The sequence below is a fragment of the Haliaeetus leucocephalus genome, unplaced genomic scaffold (genome assembly GCF_000737465.1).
Source record: "Haliaeetus leucocephalus isolate CR32 unplaced genomic scaffold, Haliaeetus_leucocephalus-4.0 Scaffold1, whole genome shotgun sequence".
NCBI lineage: Eukaryota > Metazoa > Chordata > Aves > Accipitriformes > Accipitridae > Haliaeetus > Haliaeetus leucocephalus.
This window is the reverse complement of record NW_010972437.1, coordinates 18,788,125-18,809,531: the sequence shown is the minus strand read 5'-3', so window position 1 is coordinate 18,809,531 and position 21,407 is coordinate 18,788,125. Positions and strand designations below refer to the sequence as shown.

The 21,407-nt window shown below is 38.4% G+C and overlaps 1 protein-coding gene across 2 annotated transcripts in view; it reads left to right on the top strand.

Annotated features, from left to right (window-relative positions):
• XRCC5 (X-ray repair complementing defective repair in Chinese hamster cells 5 (double-strand-break rejoining)) overlaps positions 1-21,407 on the top strand; it is a 51,760-nt gene that overhangs the window by 13,943 nt on the left and 16,410 nt on the right. For both annotated transcript variants that reach the window (XM_010568439.1, XM_010568447.1), the window contains exons 9-15: positions 3,440-3,502; positions 4,199-4,336; positions 5,726-5,816; positions 7,078-7,211; positions 14,307-14,503; positions 18,593-18,686; positions 20,139-20,208. In XM_010568439.1, the coding sequence (XP_010566741.1) occupies positions 3,440-3,502; positions 4,199-4,336; positions 5,726-5,816; positions 7,078-7,211; positions 14,307-14,503; positions 18,593-18,686; positions 20,139-20,208 (787 nt within the window). The remainder of the gene's footprint in view (positions 1-3,439; positions 3,503-4,198; positions 4,337-5,725; positions 5,817-7,077; positions 7,212-14,306; positions 14,504-18,592; positions 18,687-20,138; positions 20,209-21,407) is intronic.

Here is a 21,407-nt window from a genome sequence, read left to right as displayed (position 1 = left end):
TCACTAAAGTTGTGGTGGTGTACTGGGTTCCAGTATTGCGAATGGGGCATCTGCAATCAGGTATACAGGGGTGACTTATTTGCTGATTCTAGTACATGTAAACAGTATGTAGTTTTGTGAAGGAGAGAAGCTCATAAATGTGGCCATTGGGTCCTCAAGTGAAGCCAGAGCCACTGAACTCAGATCTCTGCAAAGTGGAGGCAGAGGTGTTGTAGTCTCACTTTATCTCACGAACTTAAATAGTGATGCCAGATCTGCAACAGAAGATGGAGTCTCTTCTGTTCAGGTCGTGTAGAAGCCTTTTTGGGCTTTGTCCAGCCACAAGTGTGTTCTTTTTAACAGAAGAAGCTTCTCCCTCAACATTAAAAAAATGTTAAAGAAAGCCTGAGAACTGACTGCATTTGTTCTCATTTCCATAAAGATTAGTTTGTGAACTGTGACTTGCTTCTTGTTTCTGCTGTAACAAAAACTAAATGTAGCAAAGACTTCATAAAGCTTAGATGAAGATAACATCATTCAAAAACTCTCCATATTTCAATGAGATGCTTGGTGTTTGTATGCACTTACCTGTACTTGTGGTATTAACTTTGCCACTCGTTTTACCTGGAAGTTATAAGAAACTTATATTGAGCAAGTACCTTAAAAGCTATCCAGTACAAGGTGATTTTCTGCAGAAAATCCAGGACTTAAGCATTAGGAGAGCCTTAGGCAAAGGCTTAACAAAACCCTTCTTGAAGCAGGACACATAAGGAGAAAATACAGAGGTGTGAGCGCCAGTAATTGCTAGAAATATTATAGAATCATAGAACTGTTTAGTTTGGAAAAGACCTTTAAGATCAAGTCCAACTGTCAACCCAACACCACCATGCCCACTAAACTATGTCCTGAAAAGCTTTATTTTTTCTGTTAAGCTGCTCCCACTCTTCTCCAGGATATTGCACAGGGTGACTGAAGCTTTACTCTTCTTGGAGTTCACTGCACCCAGTCCCCTTCACCACTCAAAACTGAAATGAAATCATAGGGCAGCTCTGTGCCTTCTGTTCTGAAAGCTCCCAGCCCTCCTGCTCTTCTCTGAAATGTCTCGCTGCCTGAACAAAGGTTGAGGAATTGTTACCTTTGCCAGGATGCTAATGAAAGAGGAAGTATCTGTGGGAGTTTGCTCCCAAATGGATGTAACTAAACCTATTTTTACTTTACAGTACAGGTGGCACAGACCCCTGCATGTTGCTAGATATGCCCTTAGACTACTGCAGTGTAGTGGTCCAAAGCATATTATTAACTGAGGAGTCAGGAAGTCAATTTATTGAAACGAGAAGCCAGCCTAAATGAGAACTGTAACCTGGTTGCTCCTTGAGGACATTGGGAACTTAAACTTAAGTAACACAGGAGCTTGTGTACGAAAGTGATTGATCGAGGAAACATACCACGGTTGAGTTTATACACCCTAAATTGACCAGGGCAGAGAGATGTTAGGGACTGCTAAATTCTGTACCAGAAACTGGATCTAACAAGTGAAATGTTGCATCTGAACCCAATGTTTCAATGAGACAATTTCTTGCATCTTTCAATGCGTTATTAGCCTACAGCCGAGTCTTACTTTCTTTGCTTAATTCTGTAAGATGTATTTCACCATGTGCAGTGTTTTCTTATGCTGGAGGCTGGCCTCCTATTTTGACTTGAAGCCTGACTTTCATTGAAAACAGAAACTAAGAGGAAAACAGATGTGAAGAATCATGCTTTTTTAAGTGTGCTGTTATTTCACTTGGAATTTTTTTCCACCATGGGTCAGACAGTGTGGTAATACCTTCAAATATGTTGTAGGAATATAATTAATTGTAGGAATATTTTTGATTCACATAAATATGCCTCAAAGAATGAACAAATTGGTTTTCTATTTTTTCAATGCACAAAATATTTATTGCTTTTGATAATTTTTATGATGTGCTGCTTTTGTCTGTGGATTTCATAATGAATAGGAATTACATCTTAAATACAGTGTGCTCTGGCCTGTAACTAGGAGTGTGAGTAATTATGCCCAGTAGTAGCTGCATAAACCTCAGTGGAACAAAATTATTCAGGTTTGATTGCAGGATTAAAATTACACTGTATAGAGAATGATATCAGGAAGTTTTCAACTACAGCTGGAATTTTGAAGACCCATGCTTTCCTTATGTTTTGGCTCCTAAGTTTTATTGCTTGGAATCATAATACTGACACTCTTCAAATGTATGTATTATATTAAATTGTTTCTCTAAAAACTTTGGAGAAAAGATAATTTATTATTAACTAGAGAAACTGGAACAGCTCCAAATACATAATTAAAGAAGGAATATAACCACCTTATATTATTTTTCTGAGTTATTCACATCCCTCAGGAAAGAAGATCAGAGGCCGCTTAAACTTTGATTTTTAATTTATAAGCAACGCCATTTAAATCAAGAAATAATACTTGAAAATATTACAAAGGGTTCTTTTTTTTTCCAAACAAAAAAAGGTGTAGTGATACACACATCTAGTTATTTATACTATACCGAACATAAAATTTCCTGAGCTTTTAAAGACAGAACAGCAAAGAATGATTGCAGGTAGAATAATCTGACTTGAAGAATCATGCTGTAATACATTAAATAGATCTGCTCTGGTGCAAGTTGTCACTGACTTCAACAGCATTATGGTAATTTGCTAAATAATGAAACTGCAGGTTAATTTCGAGAGACCGTAATTTGAAGAGATTTTTCTTTAACAAAGAAAGGTCATTTTAACCAGTGTTCATAGTAGTGCGCAGTCTTTGTGACAGGTTTTCCTCTATTGCAGTGTTTCTCTGGGTGTGCCTCACAGCCTCTGTAGCTCCAGCTATTCCAGCAGTGCGCCTTGATGAACCTGTTTTGGGTTTGTGGGGTTTCCTTTGGGGGAAAAGGCGGACGGTGTGTCATCCATGTTTATGAACAGCATAAACTCTGCTAACAGAAGTGCTTCTTTGCCAGCACAACTGTAGATACTCTAGGTTGTGGTTGAAGTAGCTTTATTAATTAAGGATGTGACTTTTTTCAGCTCCTTTTTTTGATGTATCTTTGCTCGGAATATTTAATAGCATAGATGTGACGTCAGTTAGGTTTAGGTCTTTTAACTACTGTAACCACACTGACTTTTGGTTACTGCAGTATTGTTCAGACTGGTAACAGCTGCAAGTACCATAGTCTTTAATTCCTGCCCACCAATAGGAAGGTATGAGAATATCCTGCTGAATGTGACTGAATATCCATATTGAGTGATAAATGCAGATATGAAGCATATACAGGGCTTTAACTTCTATGTGTAGTAATTGCATTTTGTGGCTTCTCACTTGAGTAATGTAAGTTGTTTCATAATTTAACTGGTCTAGTTGCATTAATGACATTTTCTTTAGGTCAGTCTAACTCTTGACCATTTGAATCTGTAGATCCAGCAGCATTACTACATGGGCAACCAGGTTCTGAAGGTCTTTGCAGCGAAAGATGATGAGGTAAGGTGAACTGAAGTTTAATGCTGAAAGTGCTTTGCTGTGGAACAGAATAGTAGTGACGCTTGAGATTGTCCTGTCTTTCTGTGTTAATAAACCAAATATTTTTAATGCAGCTTACAGATGTCTTGTTCCATTGCCTATTAGGATGAAAAGAAGTTGGATTAGACCTCAAATGAATACCATATCTCATGAATAATGAAAAACTGTTAAATACTATGTTTGTGCAAGGGTGTGGGGAACCTGGAATTGGTGCTTAAGTCTATTCTCATGCAGAGCCACAGTGTGTCCTGTCACTGTGTTACTTAAAACAGACCCCCAAATTATTTTAAATATTAGAGGTAAAAAACTCACTGTAATGCTTTGATGTTTTCCTTTAAGGGTCTGACTTCCCTCCCTTTTTCTCTCTCTTGTAATACTGTAATACTTCTGAGAGCTCTTCACATCTACTGGAAAAGGTGGAGTATGCTGGATCTAAAGTTTTCTCAGCTTTGAACAGATCCACTATCATGATGAGATTTGACCTTTCTGCTGCTTCATTTTTTGAATATGAAAAATGCTTGTGTTGAAGTTATAGCTGAAATGGGAACTAGTCTTGACTAAATCAGTGCTGTGGAATTGACCGTGAAAGACATATTTCAGCAGACTAATGAGAACTTGCATGACTAGACTTTTCTTCTCTCTCCCCTCCCCCCCAAGAATGCAGCAGTTGCGTTTTCTGCCCTTGTTCATGCATTGGATGAGTTGAAAGCGGTAGCTATAGTGCGTTATGCTTATGATAGAAGATGCAACCCGCAAATCGGAGTAGCTTTTCCCTATATTAAGGATGCATATGAGGTAATTTTTCACTCTTGCCTTTCTGCAGAGGGCCTCTGTATTGATGCTTTACAAATACTAATTAATAAATGATCATATTTGAACCATATGAATTTGCAGTGTTGTGTAATACCAATATGACTTTTCAGCGTGATTTTAGGAAATAGTACCCAGTCTTAGGACAAGGAGGTAATAAATAGTTTTAAGAAAATTCCCTAGAAAAAAATACATGGAAAAATAATGCCGTATGTTTCTATTAGTATTCTCTATATTACAGTTTTAAATAATACTGATTTATATGTCAATAACATAGTAATAATTTCATTTTGTTATCCTGGAAGTCTCAATTTTTTTGGTATCTAGAAACAGTGTAACCACACAGTTATGTAATAAGTTACTACTGCTTTCTTTCTGTGTTACTACCTGCCTCTCTGCATACAATCCAAAGTTGCACTAGAATCTTTCATTTTCTTAAACTATGGATTTATCTCCAGGATGCTTGGTAGTGCAAAATTTGAACTTGATAGTTGGCATGGCATTTCAAGCGTGTCCAACTACACTGTTGTCTTTGGGTTTCCAAGTCAGCTGGTACTGAGGGGAGGAGCTCACAGCATTTAAAGCCGTTGTTTAAATTCATATGGAGAGTTAGGAAGATAGTAGCACATTTATTTACTTGAAAAGGTTATTTTAAAGAACAGGAGAAAAAAAGAAGTCTGTTTCTTAGTAAAAACAAAAAAAAAGAAAGTTCTGTACACAGCAGAATCTTATTTGAAATCATTTTTTTTTTAAATTCTGAGAGACCCAGAAGCAGCACTGCATATCAGAATTTTTGCAGCATATGTTTCCACTGATCTTACTTACGAGAGACTATTGAAAGAGCTAAGTATGTGTAGCATGGCTAAGCAATGACGAAGGTGGGGGTGGACATAACAATCTTCAGACTTTTGAAGGGTATAAACATAAAGAATGGAAAAGAATTATTTAGGGTGGTATGAACTGGAGGAGGTATTTGAATAAAGAAAAAATTAGGTTGAGAACGTTAAAAAAACAAAGCCAACTTTTGACTTGGAAACACAGTAAGCTATGATAAAACCTCCCAAAGCACCAATATATGGATTATTTAAAGCTTGGCTGCTTGGAACTCTGCACAAGAAAAAGGGATTGGATGACCTGGGAGGTCTTTATTCCAACAGCAGAAAAATTAGGAGTGTAGCCATTGCTATATTATAATTCTGTGTTTTATTCTGCTTAAAGCTGTGTTGCTCTTTAAATTCTTTAAGTATTTTGATACATACAGATATTAGATCTTTGGATTTTTCTTGTGTTTGTATTGCCCTGATAGGGCACTCTGGGATGCTTTAGATTTTTTTCTTCAGGCTCAGTTTTTCTTTCTTCTTTCGTCTTGCCCAGTGTCTCATCTATGTGCAACTACCCTACATGGAAGACTTAAGACAGTACATATTTTCATCCTTGAAAAACAACAAAAAATGCATTCCTACAGGTAAGATAGTCCCTTGCTGGGCAACTGGACAAAGTAACCTACTTGTCTTCCTTTAAGACACTAAAAGAGTTAGAATGTTTGGCTTTCCAATGAAAACATCAGCTTTGTCATTATTTTTGGCTTAGGAAAAAAAAGCCCAGGCCTTTGGGAATACATTATGGTGATGTCGTCTTGAAGTATAAAGCCTGTATCAAAACTTTGCCAGCTTAGTTGCAGTCTGAGCAGACTTGAGGTTTGCAGGCAGTCTTTTGAAACTGTCCTGTTAAATGACTTCTGGCTCAGGTTATGGGATTATTAGTCTGACAGGATCTCTGTGATAGAGATCTGAGATTTAGTCCTCCATATCCTTTGATCTTTGAACTCATTTGTGAGACTAAATGGCCAAACCTTGTGGGAGTTACAAGATGTGATTAGCTAGCTAGAATTAGAATAGAGGCATCAGCTCTGTTCGTACAAAGCTGGTCCTGTAGCCAGTTGCTGTATGGCCTGTTAATATAATGTACAAAGGCAAAGACTGTTTTCGCTGTGGTGTGTTGATTTTTAGAGCATGCACTTACTGGTGTCCAGATTCAGATGGAGGGCGTCTCTGGAGAGCCCCTGCAGCCATACAAAACTTGACTCACTATTCTGAGAATTTTGCACAGCAATGAGCATAAATGGATGTAGTTTAAAATCCACTCCCACTTCTTTGATTTGTTATGAGATCCATTGAATGGGCATCTGCACGTCAGGGTATATAAAGCATGCTGAGTTGTTTCTGAAACAGTTTCTATTTTCTTGCCTGTAATCAGCAGTTTGAGAACAAATCCAAAATCTGTCTTACCAAAGCAATAGTGGACTATTGTGAACTGTGTTAATTTGCAATCATAACTTTTAAAATTTATATGACACCATTTAATTTTTCAAACCAGCTGTTCTTCTTATTTTCTAAGTGGCCTATAAACCTTCTGTTGCAAATAAAAACATCTTGAAAAAGACGAAAATGGAAGCAAAAAGGCAGCAATAATGGAGGTCTTGGGGGGAAAAAAAAAAGGCTTTATGACTTTACATTGTAGTCCTTAAATAAAGCAGGGAGTTTATTACTGTGTCCGTTATCCATATTCTTTATTGGCATGTCTATATCTGCAGTGTATTCTGTGGCATGTAATGACTTGGTCAAAATCTCACATTGGAAAGTGAATCTTCATTTATAAATTGTTTCAAGAAATGCATCCATCCGCAAATGTATTTAATTTTTCTTTGTATGTGATTGCTGTCTTAGCGGATCAGTTATCTGCTGTTGACTCTTTGATTGATTCTATGAATTTGGTTTATGAAAATGATGATGGAGAAACTTTTGAGGACCTGTTTAAGCCCAGCAAAATCCCAAACCCTCATTTTCAGAGGTTGTATCAGGTGAGATGAACTATATGACATTTTTTAAAAACTTATTCTGTTAAGACTTTTTACCTTTCTGTCTTTCCCTAATTTACACTGAAAAGATCTGCATTGTGAAGATGGGAATATAAAGTCTTTTGCATTTAAGTATGGGGTAGCGCATGATTTCTGTATTGTCCCTGACATAGATTTTTTTCTTAAAATTTCCAGTTTCCAGGAAGCAAGGGAATTTACACCTATGCTGAGGTGTCTGCAACAGCATCAGTAATATTCATGGGCACCTAGACTAGACACTTTAAAACTTGTTTGGGTATCTCAAGACTGTATTGCAGCTATCATGGTGCAGACATAGACTCAGTCTTCAGCTTCTGGGTAAAGAGAGAAATTGACTGAAAATCAGGGATCTCTTCAGCTTCTCATTCTATATCTCATTAAATCTTGAGCAGAGTCACTTTTCTGTGCATTGTTGCATCTAGCAGTGGTTCCAAAACAGATCAGTCTGAGGTGAATATGATCTGTAGTGAATGATTAACATTGTTGACATTTAAAATATTCCATTTGGGTGTCTGAGCTGATGCATTTTACAGGCGAGCAGAACAGTTCACACTTCTTGCAGTTATTGTATCAAGCTGTCTACATTTTGATTTACATTCATATTATGAAGATTTTCATTGCAACTGTGAGGATGAGAGATTTAATTATACATTGAAATTCAAGTGTTCAAAAAATGACACAGCAAATTCAAAAATAATCATAGAATCGTAGAATGGTTTGGGTTGGAAGGGACCTTAAAGATCATCCAATTCCAACCCCGCTGCCATGGGCAGGGACAGCTTCCACTAGACCACGTTGCTCAAAGCCCCATCCAGCCTGGCATTGAACACTTCCAGGGATGGGGGCATCCACAACTACTCTGGGCAACCTGTTCCAGTGCCTCACCACCCTCACAGTAAAGAATTTCTTCCTTACATCTAATCTAAATCTACGCTCTTTCAGTTTAAAACCGTTACCCCTCGTCCTGTCACTACACTCCCTGTTAAAGAGTACTTTCCCATCTTTTCTGTAGGCCCCCTTTAAGTACTGGAAGGCTGCTCTGAGGTCTCCCCAGAGCCTTCTCTTCTCCAGGCTGAACAACCTCAATTCTCTCAGCCTATGCTCACTGGGGAGGTGCTCCAGCCACCTGATCATCTTTGTGGCCCTCCTCTGTACCTGCTCAAGCAGGTCCATGTCTTTCCTTTGCTGGGGACCCCAGAGCTGAACACAGTACTCCAGGTGGGGTCTCATGAAAGCAGAGTAGAGGGGGAGAATCACCTCCCTTGACCTGCTAGCCACACTTCTTTTGATGCAGCGCAGGATGCGATTGGCTTTCTGGGCTGCAAGTGCATGTTGCTGGCTCAGATTCAGTGTTTCATCCACTAATACCCCCAAGTCTTTCTCCTCAGGGCTGCTCTCAATCCATTCATCACCCACCCTTTATTTGTGGTTGGCATTGCCCCGACCCACGTGCAGGACCTTGCACTTGGCCTTGTTGAGCTTCGTGAGGTTCACAGGGGCCCACCTCTCAAGACTGTCAAGGTCTCTCTGGATGGCATCCCTTCCCTCCAGTGTGTCAACCGCACCACACAGCTTGGTGTTGTGGTCAAATTTGCTGAGGGTTCACTCAATTCCACTGTCCGTGTTGCTAACAAAAATGTTAAACAGTGCCGGTCTGAATACCAACCCTTGAGGAACGCAACTCATCACTGGTCTCCACTCCAACGCTAAGCTGTTGACGGCAACTCTTTGAGCGTGACCATCCAGCTGATTCCTTATCCGTCAAGTGGTCCATCTGTCAAATCCATGTCTCTCCAATTTAGAGACAAGGATGTTGTGTGGGACACTGTCAAATGCTTTGCACAAGTCCAGGTAGATGATGTCCACTGCTTTTTCCTTATCCACCAATGCTGTAACCCTGTCGTAGAAGGCCACTGAGTTTGTCAGGCACGATTTGCCCTTAGTAAAGCCATGTTGGCTGTCACCAATCTCCTCTTTATTTTCCATGTGCCCTAGCATAGTTTCCAGGAGGATCCGCTCCATGATCTTGCCAGGCACAGAGGTGAGACTGACTGGCCTGCAGTTCCCTGGATCTTCCTTTATTTCCTTTTTAAAAATGGGGGTTATCTTTCCCCTTTTCCAGTCAGTGGGCACTTCCCAGGCCTGCCACAACTTCTCATGTATGAGGGATAGTGGCTTCGCTGCTTCATCTGCCAGTTTCCTCAGGACCTGTGGATGCATCTCATCACGTCCCATGGACATGTGCACCTTCAGATTCTTTAGATGGTTTTGAACCTGATCTTCTCCTATGGTGGGCAGTTCTTCATTCTCCCAGTCCCTGCCTTTGCCTTCTGTGACTTGGGCGGTGTGGCTGGAGCACTTGCCAGTGAAGACTGAGGCAAAAAAGTCATTGGAAGGAAATCACATTGCAATTTATATAGCTGCAGAATTGTGTTGTATACAGAACCACAGAGATACATTGAGTGCATGACTGCACTCTGAAAATTGACCAAAAATGGTATTATATCAACCATGTTCATCATATCTCAACAATTCCAATTGAAATTTTTTCAGTTTACAAGTTGGAAGAAGATGCTTTTTTAAATTAACAAAACTTATCCTAGCTTCCAAAAGCCACGCTACTTCAGTATTGTCAAAAGAACCAAAGGATCTGAAGGTCATATATATATTTCAGGAACACATATAAGCCCACTGTCTTCAAATCCTACACTGACTGACACCTGAAGAACTTGGTGTTCCCTACAAATTCTGCCAGTCATATTGACAAGACAGTGTGTAACTGAATGCAGTGTTTGGTCAGTAGAAGGTTATTGCTGGGAAAGAGCTTAAAATGGGTTGACTTCTGCATGACTCATATTTTAGGAAGGATTGTAAAGCTTGGGTATTACAAAACAAATATGTTTTTGCTTGTAAACAAAACACATAGGGGATAGAATTTTCTCTGTTATATTGCTAGATACAATTTTGCATTCTTTTGGTTCAGTGGATGTCACCTACCAATGAAAGATGTTTGTTTAGGTCTGCCATTTGTCTTCTGAAACAGTATGATGGTGTTGTCCCAGCAGCTGAGTCAAGTGCTGCTAGAAGAGAGTAACTGCATATCTCACCAATTTCTTTAGAGGGTAATAGGGTTTTGGAAGGGTGAATGCTACTGGTGAAAAAAGTATTTATTGACTGTTTCAATGTACTAGGCAGTATAGAGTTCCTGTCCACAGCGCTTGCTGTTTATAAAACCCTAAATTACTAGTCCTTTTAGTGCTTTCTTTTGGCCACACACAGCCCCATTTTTTTGTCTTGGTTACAAAACTGCTATTAATCTGTATAAGTTGCAGAGAATTTTTGCTGCAAACATGTTCCAAATTCTTAATATTTTTGTCTTAGGCCAAGAAGCACTGCTGGTTCCTTAAGAACTATGAAGGAAAATTATACATCATCTTTTGAATGTAGCCAGTAAATTGGTTGGGCTGAACAGGACCTATAAATGGTTTGGAAAAATAACTCTGAAGAAAGGATGAACTCCTCCTTCATTTCCTTGCTCTGTTGCCTCATGAAGATATTTGGAATGATAAGTGACACAAGAGCCAGAATTTAAACAGAAACATCAAGCTAAATTATATCTCTGGAGGTAGTGGTAGGCATCAGGAAATGACAGAGTGGGTGGAAAGGAGTTGCTAATGCTTGCTGGAGTGGAAGATGAGGAATATCCTATATCCAGAGTTTCAACTTTTATTCCTTGCTTCCAGAAAAGCCTAAGTGAACTTCCATAGCTTTTGTGGTGGCAGACTTCCAATGTTGTTGCTTAAGTTGTTCGTCTTAAATACAGGGATTTGAAGCACCTAAGACATTTGGAGAATGCAGTGCATTTTATTTGATAGCCAAATAAACAAATTGCTCAATAATGATTGTTCTGTACTGGGCGGGGAAGGTTTGCGGGGACAGTGGCCTGCAGCATCGCATAGTTCATGGGATCCAGCTGCAGAGTCTGCATCTAAATATGCTGTACTGGCTCTTGTTAGACCACATGTAAGCGACCTTAGAGGACTGAGCTCGTTTATAAGCGGTTGGACTGTATGGTTATGTTCTTTCAAAAAGCAGAGCAGCAGGGGGACAGGAGGTCACTCACAGAAGTCTGTAAGGGCTTTCAGCAATGAGTAATCTTATCTTTGGTTGAATGTAGTGGATCTGTTGGAAGGTCATGTTGAAATAGTCACAAACTAGGTGTAAACGGATGTCTAAGACACTCGTGTTGGGATTCAGTTCACAGAGGTTTAACCACAGCTAGCTAACTAGTGAAAGCTGAGTGGTCCAAGTCTATTCCATAGTCTGTGAAAAAAGAACCTTGGGAAAGTAATTGATCCTTCTTGTTTCAGAGATCCTAAGTACATGATAGTTGTGGTTGTGTAGAGTGAGTAGGTGACTGATAGAGACTAGATGCTTATCTTTTAGATAGCTGAATCTGCCTCCCGTGTTCTAAAGCTTTAAATACCCTCAGGTTCCTGTAGTATTTATAGATTTGCTAAAATGCGTTCTTACAAAAGTGTGTTCCTAGATGCTGTGTGGAAGGGAACAAGGCAGGATGCTTTCTTGCAGTAAATTTCTGTCTATTCATGTATTTATGCTGTTGCTTATCATGGAATTAATTATGTGAAAAGCCCACTTCATTACATCCATTGACCAGTATCTTAGTGTGACCCCTGTTCCTGAAAGCTGGCTACATCTCTAGACTGGAAATGTAAGGAATTTAAGAAGAACAAGGAGGAGCTAGTGCATTGCTGACAACATGCATGAGTAGAACAGTGAGTGGGGAAGCCAGTGGCAGCATGGATTGCTTTCTGGCCAGTGAAGGTCGAGTGGTTCTTGCTGGGCACAGAAGGAAGAGGAAGCAAGGTTAAAAGGGACTGTTTGGGATTGGAAACTCCAGGTTAAGTCTGTTCAACTTCATCTCTATTTAGCACCTGAGTTTTGATGGTACCTGCCATCAGGTTTCAGAGGTTGTCAATGTTCTAGTTTAATCCTAGCCAGCAACTAAGCACCGTGCAGCCACTCTGTCACTCCCCTTCCCATCCAGTGGGATGGGGGAGAGAATCAGAGGAAAAATAAGTAAAACTTGTGGGCTGAGATAAAAACAGTTTAATAGAACAGAAAGGAAGAAAATAATAATAACAACGATAATAATAATTAAATGACAATAATAAAAGAACTGAAATATACAAAACAAGTGATGCATAATGCAATTGCTCACCACTTGCCGACTGACGCCCAGTTAGTCCCGAGCAGCGATCCCCCCCATCCCTGGCCAACTCCCCTGGCCCCGTTTATATACCGGGCATGACGTCACACGGTACGGAATACCCCTTTGGCCAGTTTGGGTCAGCTGTCCTGGCCGTGTCCACTCCCAACTTCTTGTGCCCCTCCAGCCTTCTTGCTGGCTGGGTGTGAGAAACTGAAAAACCCTTGAGTTAGTTGTTGCTAAGCAGTGTTGAGACTAAAAACATCAGTGTGTTATCAACATTATTCTCATACTAAATCCAAAACATAACACTATACCAGCTACTAGAAAGAAAATTAACTCTATCTCAACCGAAACCAGGTCAGTCATCTACCCTAAAAACAGGAACAAGTGGAGGCTGTGGCTACTCAGTCTGCTCAGCTCTTGTAGCTTCACATGTAGAGATTTCAGATGCAAAAGCCTGAAAAACACATTCACAACAGGGGACTTAGGTTTTTTGCTTTGTGAGTTTAATTCAATTTCCTAATGTTCTTTTAATATTGTTTTTTTGTATCACAAGAGCTATTACTGCAGCTTCCAGCAACATTTTTACTCTCTTTCAAAATAATTATGCCTTAAATCATTACAAGTGTTTCCAAATCAGTAGCCTTGTATGACTGCCTCCTTTTGAAAGTATGCTCTAATATGGATTGGAATCTTAATGGCAGCATGAAAGCACATCAGTATCGATGTGTAGCATATGGTCTGGATTTTCTTTTATTGGCAGCTTTTCAGCATGAACAGAGGGGTTTGTTTGCTTTGGTTTTGTTTTTTAAATTAATGTCATGTCTGACAGCCAACAGGAGAGCAAATCTCTGCTGTATTCCTAGTTTACCGAGTAGTTACCTTCACACTTCTGTCTAATTCTGTCTAACCCAGTACAACAGGCTTGGAAAAGTTATTCTCCCATGTACATCACGTGTTTTTATGTATGTGTGTCCATGCACTGGTATCTGTGTATATATATGTACATACACATACATCTCTACTGCTATTCCACACTTCACAACATTTTAGAGATACATACTTTGTTTTTAAAATTCTCAGTGGAACTTCTGTAGCCTGCCTCATTAACCTCATCTCTCTCCCTCTGCTCGGCTCCCTGACTGCATGCACTTTCTTTACACTTTGGTGAAAAAGCCTTCTCCTCTGTAGCTCCTACCATCTGTTCCAACTTTGATGTACATCTGTCAAGCCCCTTCATTCCCACACTCTTTTCAGAGTTAATTTGCAAACATACCTATATTCTGTGCCTCACCTGTGCACCTTTAATGTCTCTCTTTCCATTTGCTCTTAAACTGGTGAAAATTTCTCTTGTATGCATACTGAGTTTTATTGACCAAGAAGAAATATTTTCTTTGAGGGACACTGGAATACATCGTTGGGATATATATCTCGTTGCCTAATTTTGGAATGTGTAGCAGTCTCTCCCATGTGACTTTTATAATAGAACTGCATTTTAAAGGTAAAGTGAAGTTAAAAAGCTGAATAGTTGCAGACGGGTGTTTTATTCCTGGGATTTTCCTAATAATTTTCATAGAACTCATTCCAGTGAGTGTGGGAACACTCATCTGCATCAGTATTCTTGTTTAATATCATTATTAATCTTCTTAAACAGCTGACCATGTGACTTTCAATCCTCTTGTGAGCTGGAATATTTGTCAGCAATATGATGGTAGTTTCTTAATATGGAAGATATTTTGCATGTACCATATGATGTTAGACATACAGGCATTATATTAAAGGCACATGAGCAAAGAAAAACTTTTAGTTTAAATTGTTTCTTGCAGTGTTTGCAGCATAAGGCTTTTCACCCCAATGAGCCATTGCCGCCAATTGAGCAGCACCTTCTAGAGATGCTGGAGATGCCCTGTGTGGTTAAAGAAAGGTGTCAGGCTCCTCTTGAAAAAGTAAAAGCACTTTTCCCCCTAAAGGAAGTTGGCAAGAAAAAAGAAGAGAAGACTGCTCAAGACATCTTCAAAGACAAGTAAGTTGGATATGTATTATGAATTTTTCTGAAACTTTTTTTTACACTTCAAATTGTTTTTGCTGGATGAAGCAGGCTTAGAGTCTTTTGAACATAAGATCAATGAGTTACACACTGAAAAAATAATGATGGGTGGAGAATATTGTGGTACCACAGTATGTCTGGGGTATTTTGTTGAGTAGTGGTGGTCTTACTATTATGGGGCAAGATACACCAGAACCAGTCTGTAGCTTCCTTATGTCTGTATTTGTTGTCACAGAATCGCAGAATCCATCAGGCTGGAAGGGACCTCAGCAGGTTTCTTGTTTAACCTGCTGCTCAAAGCAGGGTCATCTGTGAGATCTAAACAAGTAACTCAGGGCTTCAACCAGTCTGGTCTTGAAAACATCCAGGGATGGAGACTGCACATGCTCACTGGGCAACCTGTTGCATTACTTACTGTCTCCTGGTCAAACAGTTTATCCTACTGGTAGTTAGAAAATAGTTCAAATAAGAATAACAGAAGGTCTAATTTAGTATAAAATAAATGCTGCAGAGCTTTAAATTAGCTGAAAAGATGAGTGTTCCTTCTCAGCATGCTCAATTTACGTTGTTCTGTAGCTTTCATTCTGAATACCAAATCAAAAGAAAAGCAGCTTCATTATTATCTGCTGTGCAATAAATGTGGATGTCTCGAAAAATCAAACTGTTATGGACTCTTCCTGGAACATCTGTTGTCTGAACAGTTTTTAAGATAAAATTATTTTTTTATGTTACTACATATATTGTGTTTACTTTAGTTGTGCTGCAAATATGAAGAAGAAATGCTTAATTGCTACTGCATTGGTACTGTCACACCAGCCAAATCAATTTGCTCAAACAAAAATCTGCTTTTTAGAGCTTAATTTATTGAATGCCTACAATATAACTAGTGGGTCCCCTAGGATGTTGGAGAGTTCTCAGTTAGCTCCTTCTCCCTCCCTTTTGTCATTTTTAGCTTAGTCCTTTCAGTGCAAGGAATAATGTCTTTGAGGCATTTTGAGGCCTTGCTTAGGTGAGCTGTTATATATCCTTTACCTTGAGTTGGCTAGAGCCTCCTCAGTGTGTTATCTTTGGGAAGACATGAGATGGGACTTCTAACATTACTGCTCTGGAATAGTGACCACATTTCTATATACAGACTGGGAAACACCTTGCTTTTTATTTTGTTCATTGCTGTGTGTGCCTGTCTTGCCTTGGTGTGTCTGTGAATTCATACTGATTAAATTCTCTTGTCCTTGCTCTGTGCCCCAGTTTCTCTGTGTTGCATATACATACATTTATATGTGTATTTTAAAAAGTGATAGAACCAGTTAAAAAAAATAAAAATAAAAATCAAAACTTGGCTTCAAACAAGCTAGGGAGAGAATTTAAACAAAAGAGTGACCCACTACTGGTAGTTGCTTAAAAACGTATTGCTCCAAAGGCATCAAGTTGACAAGCAAGAAGGAAAGCTATTTTGTTTGAAAACTGGTTTCCTTTAGAGGGGTGATGAAAGCAGCTATAAAAATAATTGAGATAGAAATTGGTGTAGGGCATTAAAATGATTTAAAAAAAATCTGTAAAGGAGGCAAAAGGATACAGACTCAACTATGCAAAGAAGAATGAATAGGATTTAAAAAAATTGCAAAAAAAATGGTATTGCTGTAGTATTGAATGAGAACAGTAGTATTATCATTACTACAACAGATGTGTTAACTGTATGGTTTTATTCTGTGTTTGGGGAAAAGCTGAGTGGTATAATGAAATCACTTGATAAAGAAAAGTACCTCACTGCAACAATGACTAAGAAAAATGTTAAACAACAAATAATACTCAACTTATTAAAATTATCAGATCTAGGTAATTTGTGCTAAACTGTTTTGAAAAAGTTAGCTAGAAGCTCTCCTAACCATTATTTTTGTATTCTAAAACTGGTTTGTGTCTCCTATTATCATATTGACCAGATAAATGTCTACTAAGGCAGCATAAATGTAGACATGACATCTTAATACAGATTTTAATATGCAGCATTTGTTTGTTTCGCTTTTGCTAAGCTCTGTGTAGTTTAAAAAAATCCAGTAAAATAGAAGGCATTTTACTTTTTCCTTCTTAGGTTGGCTTTGGAGAGGCTGTTACCTCATCCAGCTTTGCAGTATGTGAGAGGCTTCTATATAAATGTAGAAGTGGGTGTTTTAAATTAATCTTCTATTTTATTAATTTTTCTCAAATAGTAGTTGAATGTTTTACAGTTTAAAAATACTGCTAATCAGTGCATTACAAGTAACAGATTCTAAATGTCAGATCCTTGGCTGGTATAAATGGGTATTGATTCATTAGTTTCTGCAGTACTCTAACAAACTCTTCTGGTTAATGACAGCTATAGATTTGGGCCTAGGCAGTTAAATGCAGCATCATCATTTATGTTCTCCTCCTTCCTCTAATCTCAAAGCATTTCAAATCAGTAAAAATAATGCAGGAGGAAAGAGATTTCAAGACATTGCAACTGATTGCAAAACACCTTTGGAGAAAAATATTCTAAAAGAGAATTTTCATTGTTCTTTGCACCGTTCATCAAACCACATCAATATGCAAGAATTTTGATTCACGTAGAAATTCTAAACTCACTGGTTTTGGATAACTATCAGTTTCTCCATTTTACGAACAGGCATATTGGCTGTCAAGCAACTTGTTTAAGGTCAGCCAGAAGGTCAGCAGAGTTGAGAATGAAGCGAGGTATCCTATCCTTGTCCTGAGGCATAACTAAAGTCATCATTTCTCCTAGAGTGATAAGTAAGGTTATGTTGGATGACAGGAGTTGCCGAGATGCGATTTCATTTCAGTAGTGACAAAATTAAGTAAAGGACAGAGAAGACTACTGAAACAAAGCGGGATAAACGCTGATTGTAAAGTAGGGGAGGACTGTGCTATAGAAAGTACAAAGGAAGACTGTACAAGTTCTTTCTAACAGTTGATTGCTTCTGTAACGTGCAGTGCAGTTTTTTAAAATCAGTTCTAACCCTGTAGAATGCAAAGTGGCACCTAGTCCAGGATCTCTGGCTTTGTCCCTACATTGTCAAGCAGTTTCTTCTTTTCACTGCAGTAGTAGAATTTTTAAGAAAAACTTCCTACTTTGTTTTGGGATTCCTTGAACGCAAATACTGCTGTTAAGATCGCTGAGTAGCTTTCGGTCATTCTTAAACTGAAATCAATTCTTCTGTGTCAGTAGCCTGTCACATTAAGTGACACAGAACACAGTGTCTGATTTTTTTCCCATTTTGTGATTACCTGGATTTCCCTCTGTTGCCAAGATTGCACATTAGATGTTACAATTAAGTTCCTAGTTTGAATGTACACCTTGGTATATGTTACCTGTGAGGACAAAGTTAGAAAGTAGCCTAAAATCAGAATTACCTTTTTAAAAATAACAAATAATCTTTTGAAAGCATTTTGAGGTGTAGCTTAAAATGTTGTAAAAGAGTTCTTATGTGCTTAATTGGGGTTTGTCTAGCAGGTTTTGACTGCTGTAAGTGGTGGAGAATATGGGTCACTAAACTCAAAAGCCACTGTGTAAACAGGTTTGTAGTAGCTATCAATTCCAAGACAGGAACTAGCAGATAATTTTTGAAGAGTAAATGAATTTCTCTCTTAAATGTTAACTTTTCATTCCCACTTCATATTTTGAATGAATCTGGTGAGAATAGCAAATGTTATGTAATACACTGTAAATCAGTAAATCATATGCTGTAAATTATCAAGGTTAACTCAATATACAGGTTCCAAGTAAAGTGACTGAAGATATTATGTATTTAGAAGGGTGGAGAAGATGTGTATATAAGCATGAATAATCTCGCATCTTCAACAAGCGGTGCCCTTGTTTTATGCTAAGATTAAGTTTGATCTCTGTTTCTACTGTCTGCTTTGTGCAGCCTGTGGGGAAAAATGAGGCATGGTTTAGTGTTAATTTTGAAGCAGTTATATAATGAATTTTTGTTCAGTGTTTGGTGTGTATTTCATTAATTTACTGACTCCCTGTTTAGTAGGCAGGACAGTTTAAGTGTTTATATTAATTTTTTTCCTTCTCATTTGCAGCAGTGAAGATGGACCCAACCCTAAGAAACCAAAAACTGAAGATGAGGAAGGTAGCTTTAGCATCATAAAACTTGCTGAAGGCAATGTCACCTCTGTAAGCATATTTTTACAAATCTGATTATTAAAGGGGAAGATAAATTTCTCTGAGTGTATTATAGTGAATATACAGAATTCCTGATAAAAGGAGGGTTTCTAGCTGAAACATGACTGAAATACTGTCTACTTGTAGATTTGAGACTCTCTGCTAGAGATTGTAAAGACAACTTTCTCTGCCCTTAGGCGTATGTTAGCACAAGTCTCCATCAGTCTTCTATATTTTAGGACAAAATTCTCCCCCAATGTCTAGAACTCTAAAGGGCAAGCCTGAGGATCTGAAGAAAACAGAATCTCAGAACTGGGGTTCAGTGGTTGAATTTTGTTCTTGCTCCCTTTCATATCATCTGCAACATAGAAGTTGCCTCTGTATTTAGTCAAGGGTATTGCTGTGATTTTTAGAGACTGTTCTCTGCATTAGTTGGGGTTCTGAATCACAAATTTGGCTTAATCTTGCTGCTAGGTCTAACTTAATTCCAGATGTTGTGTACATGGGTAGATGAAGCCTGTATCATAACTGTGCACTTTCCTTTATTTGATTTCTCATATTACAGGAAAAAAAGTGATTTAATATTGAGATAACTTCACTTGTTTTCAAATGTGCTATCCTTTAAGGTTGGTTTTTAAAATGAACAATTGAGATTTAAAAAAAGATTTTAAATCTAAAAAGACTTAAATATTCTGTACTGCTAACATAAATTTCTGATATTTCCTGAAAAGTGACATTGCCAGATTTAAAAGAAACATGAAGACACCAAGCAAGCTTATTGAAAGATCTGTGAACTATTTTGACAGTAAAGCATAAAAATTTCAAATAAATTTAGGAGAATTTTGATTCCTGAAAGGAAATTTTAAGCAATGTAATTTTTTTTTCTAAACTTACTGCATCCATTTTTCAGTAAGTGTTTGTTTATATTTGACCTGGTTTTAGTTCCTTTGTAAGGTTTCTGCACCTGTATGCCTATTTAGAGCTTAAGCTTTAAGATATCAGACTGGACCAGAAAGGGTAGATGAATTGAGTGCAAGCTTTTAATTTTGAGCTTCCTATTGGAGTGGCAAGCCAATGATTCTGTACCCACATGCCTGGGAGCTCCCATTCCTCATTAAGCGTCTGTCAAGATTAGTGAGAGGTCTGTGCTACAGAAAGTCTCAAAGCTGAACTAGCAGATAACCTGAATTACTGTGCTTCTGACCTCTAAACCCCAGAGAACACGGTTGGCTTAACAGTGCAGCATAGTAAGTTCATCTTGCTCATGTCATAACTAACCTTTGCTAGGAGTACTGCACGTTAACACACATTGCAAGACTTGCATTTTATGAATCTGCATGCAGAGAAGTGTAGAGCTTCTGTTTCCATATTAAAATAAACAGAAATTTAAAGATTCTTGTTGCCTTGCAAGAAGAAAGAGATGGATATTGGCAGACGATTGTATCATTTTGGGACCTTTTGTAGGTTGGCAGCGTTAACCCAGCAGAAGATTTCCGAATTCTGGTGAGGCAGAAAAACGCTGACTTCAAAGACGGTAAATTACTTTCATCTATCTTAATTATATTTACTAGCATCTTCAGGGTTCAGTAAATGCAATCCGTTTGTCTAAACATAAGTTTCTAGTGCTGTGTGAGATGCTCTGGAGTTTACTGCTTAGCTTCTAGTGCCACTCAGCAAAGAAAGGTGTCACTCAATTCCCGTGTTAATATTTGCCTTCCCCATTTGAAAGTCTCAGATATCCATGTTTGTGTAAGATGGCACTAGACAGCTACATTGACGCATCTGAGCAACTCCTGGGGTGTTTTTAACAGAAGATCCCTTGGTACTGACTGCGTCATTCAAACTGGGTATAAGCTTTCACCTAGCTTCACGGGATCTTTCTGTGTTGGCTGCACGTGGTGCGAGAAGCTTGTCTTCTGCTGTCTACTTGCTCTGTTCCATGAAGAAATAAGAATCTGATGCCTGAGATTTAAATCATGCAAAGAACATTTCTTACTGCTTGTGGTAAGCAAAAGAAAGGTGAATTTAGGGTGTAAAGAGCAGGTAGTATGTGACTCTTAAAGATGAGATGAGGCTCTTTGTGCACTTGAATCTATTCTCAGCGTACAGCAAAACAGGGTTTTGATGCAGAGACGAGGAAGAATACAAAGCATAGGTCAGCCACTGTCTTACACGCCATAAGTCTGAAAATGCAATGGAATTATCATTTGTTTGTATGGTATTTCCCTACTAGAATAGCTCTACAGAGATATATGTAATCCAAAGGTATCTTAAAAAGAATGCACAAGATGGATGGGGTCCTTTTTTCTTTTAAAGGGTGATTTGAAGGTTGTGGCAAGATAAACCTCATCTGCCAAATAGCCGCTAATGTAACATTTCTTTTCAAAGAAAAGATTTGCAGAGATGCTGAGGTGAGGTGCTAGGTATTTCAACATGGCTATTGGTCCTTTTAGACATAGTTCAAGGAGGGTGTTGAGTGGTATATTGATTTGTGATACAGTCTGTTAAAGCCTACTTAGCTATTTCTCTCCAGAATTTCCAACTCTATAAGCCACCTAGCCAGCTTTTTACGTGGATTTTGCATTAGGTGCAGAAGAAATTGTTTATTGAAAAACTATTTGGAGTTGTGTTCTCAAATCTCAGCTATATTAAGATGCAGTAAAAAAGCATCGTACAATATATTAGAATACAGAAACTGTGAAACCGTTGACTACTTCGTTACGGTAATTAATT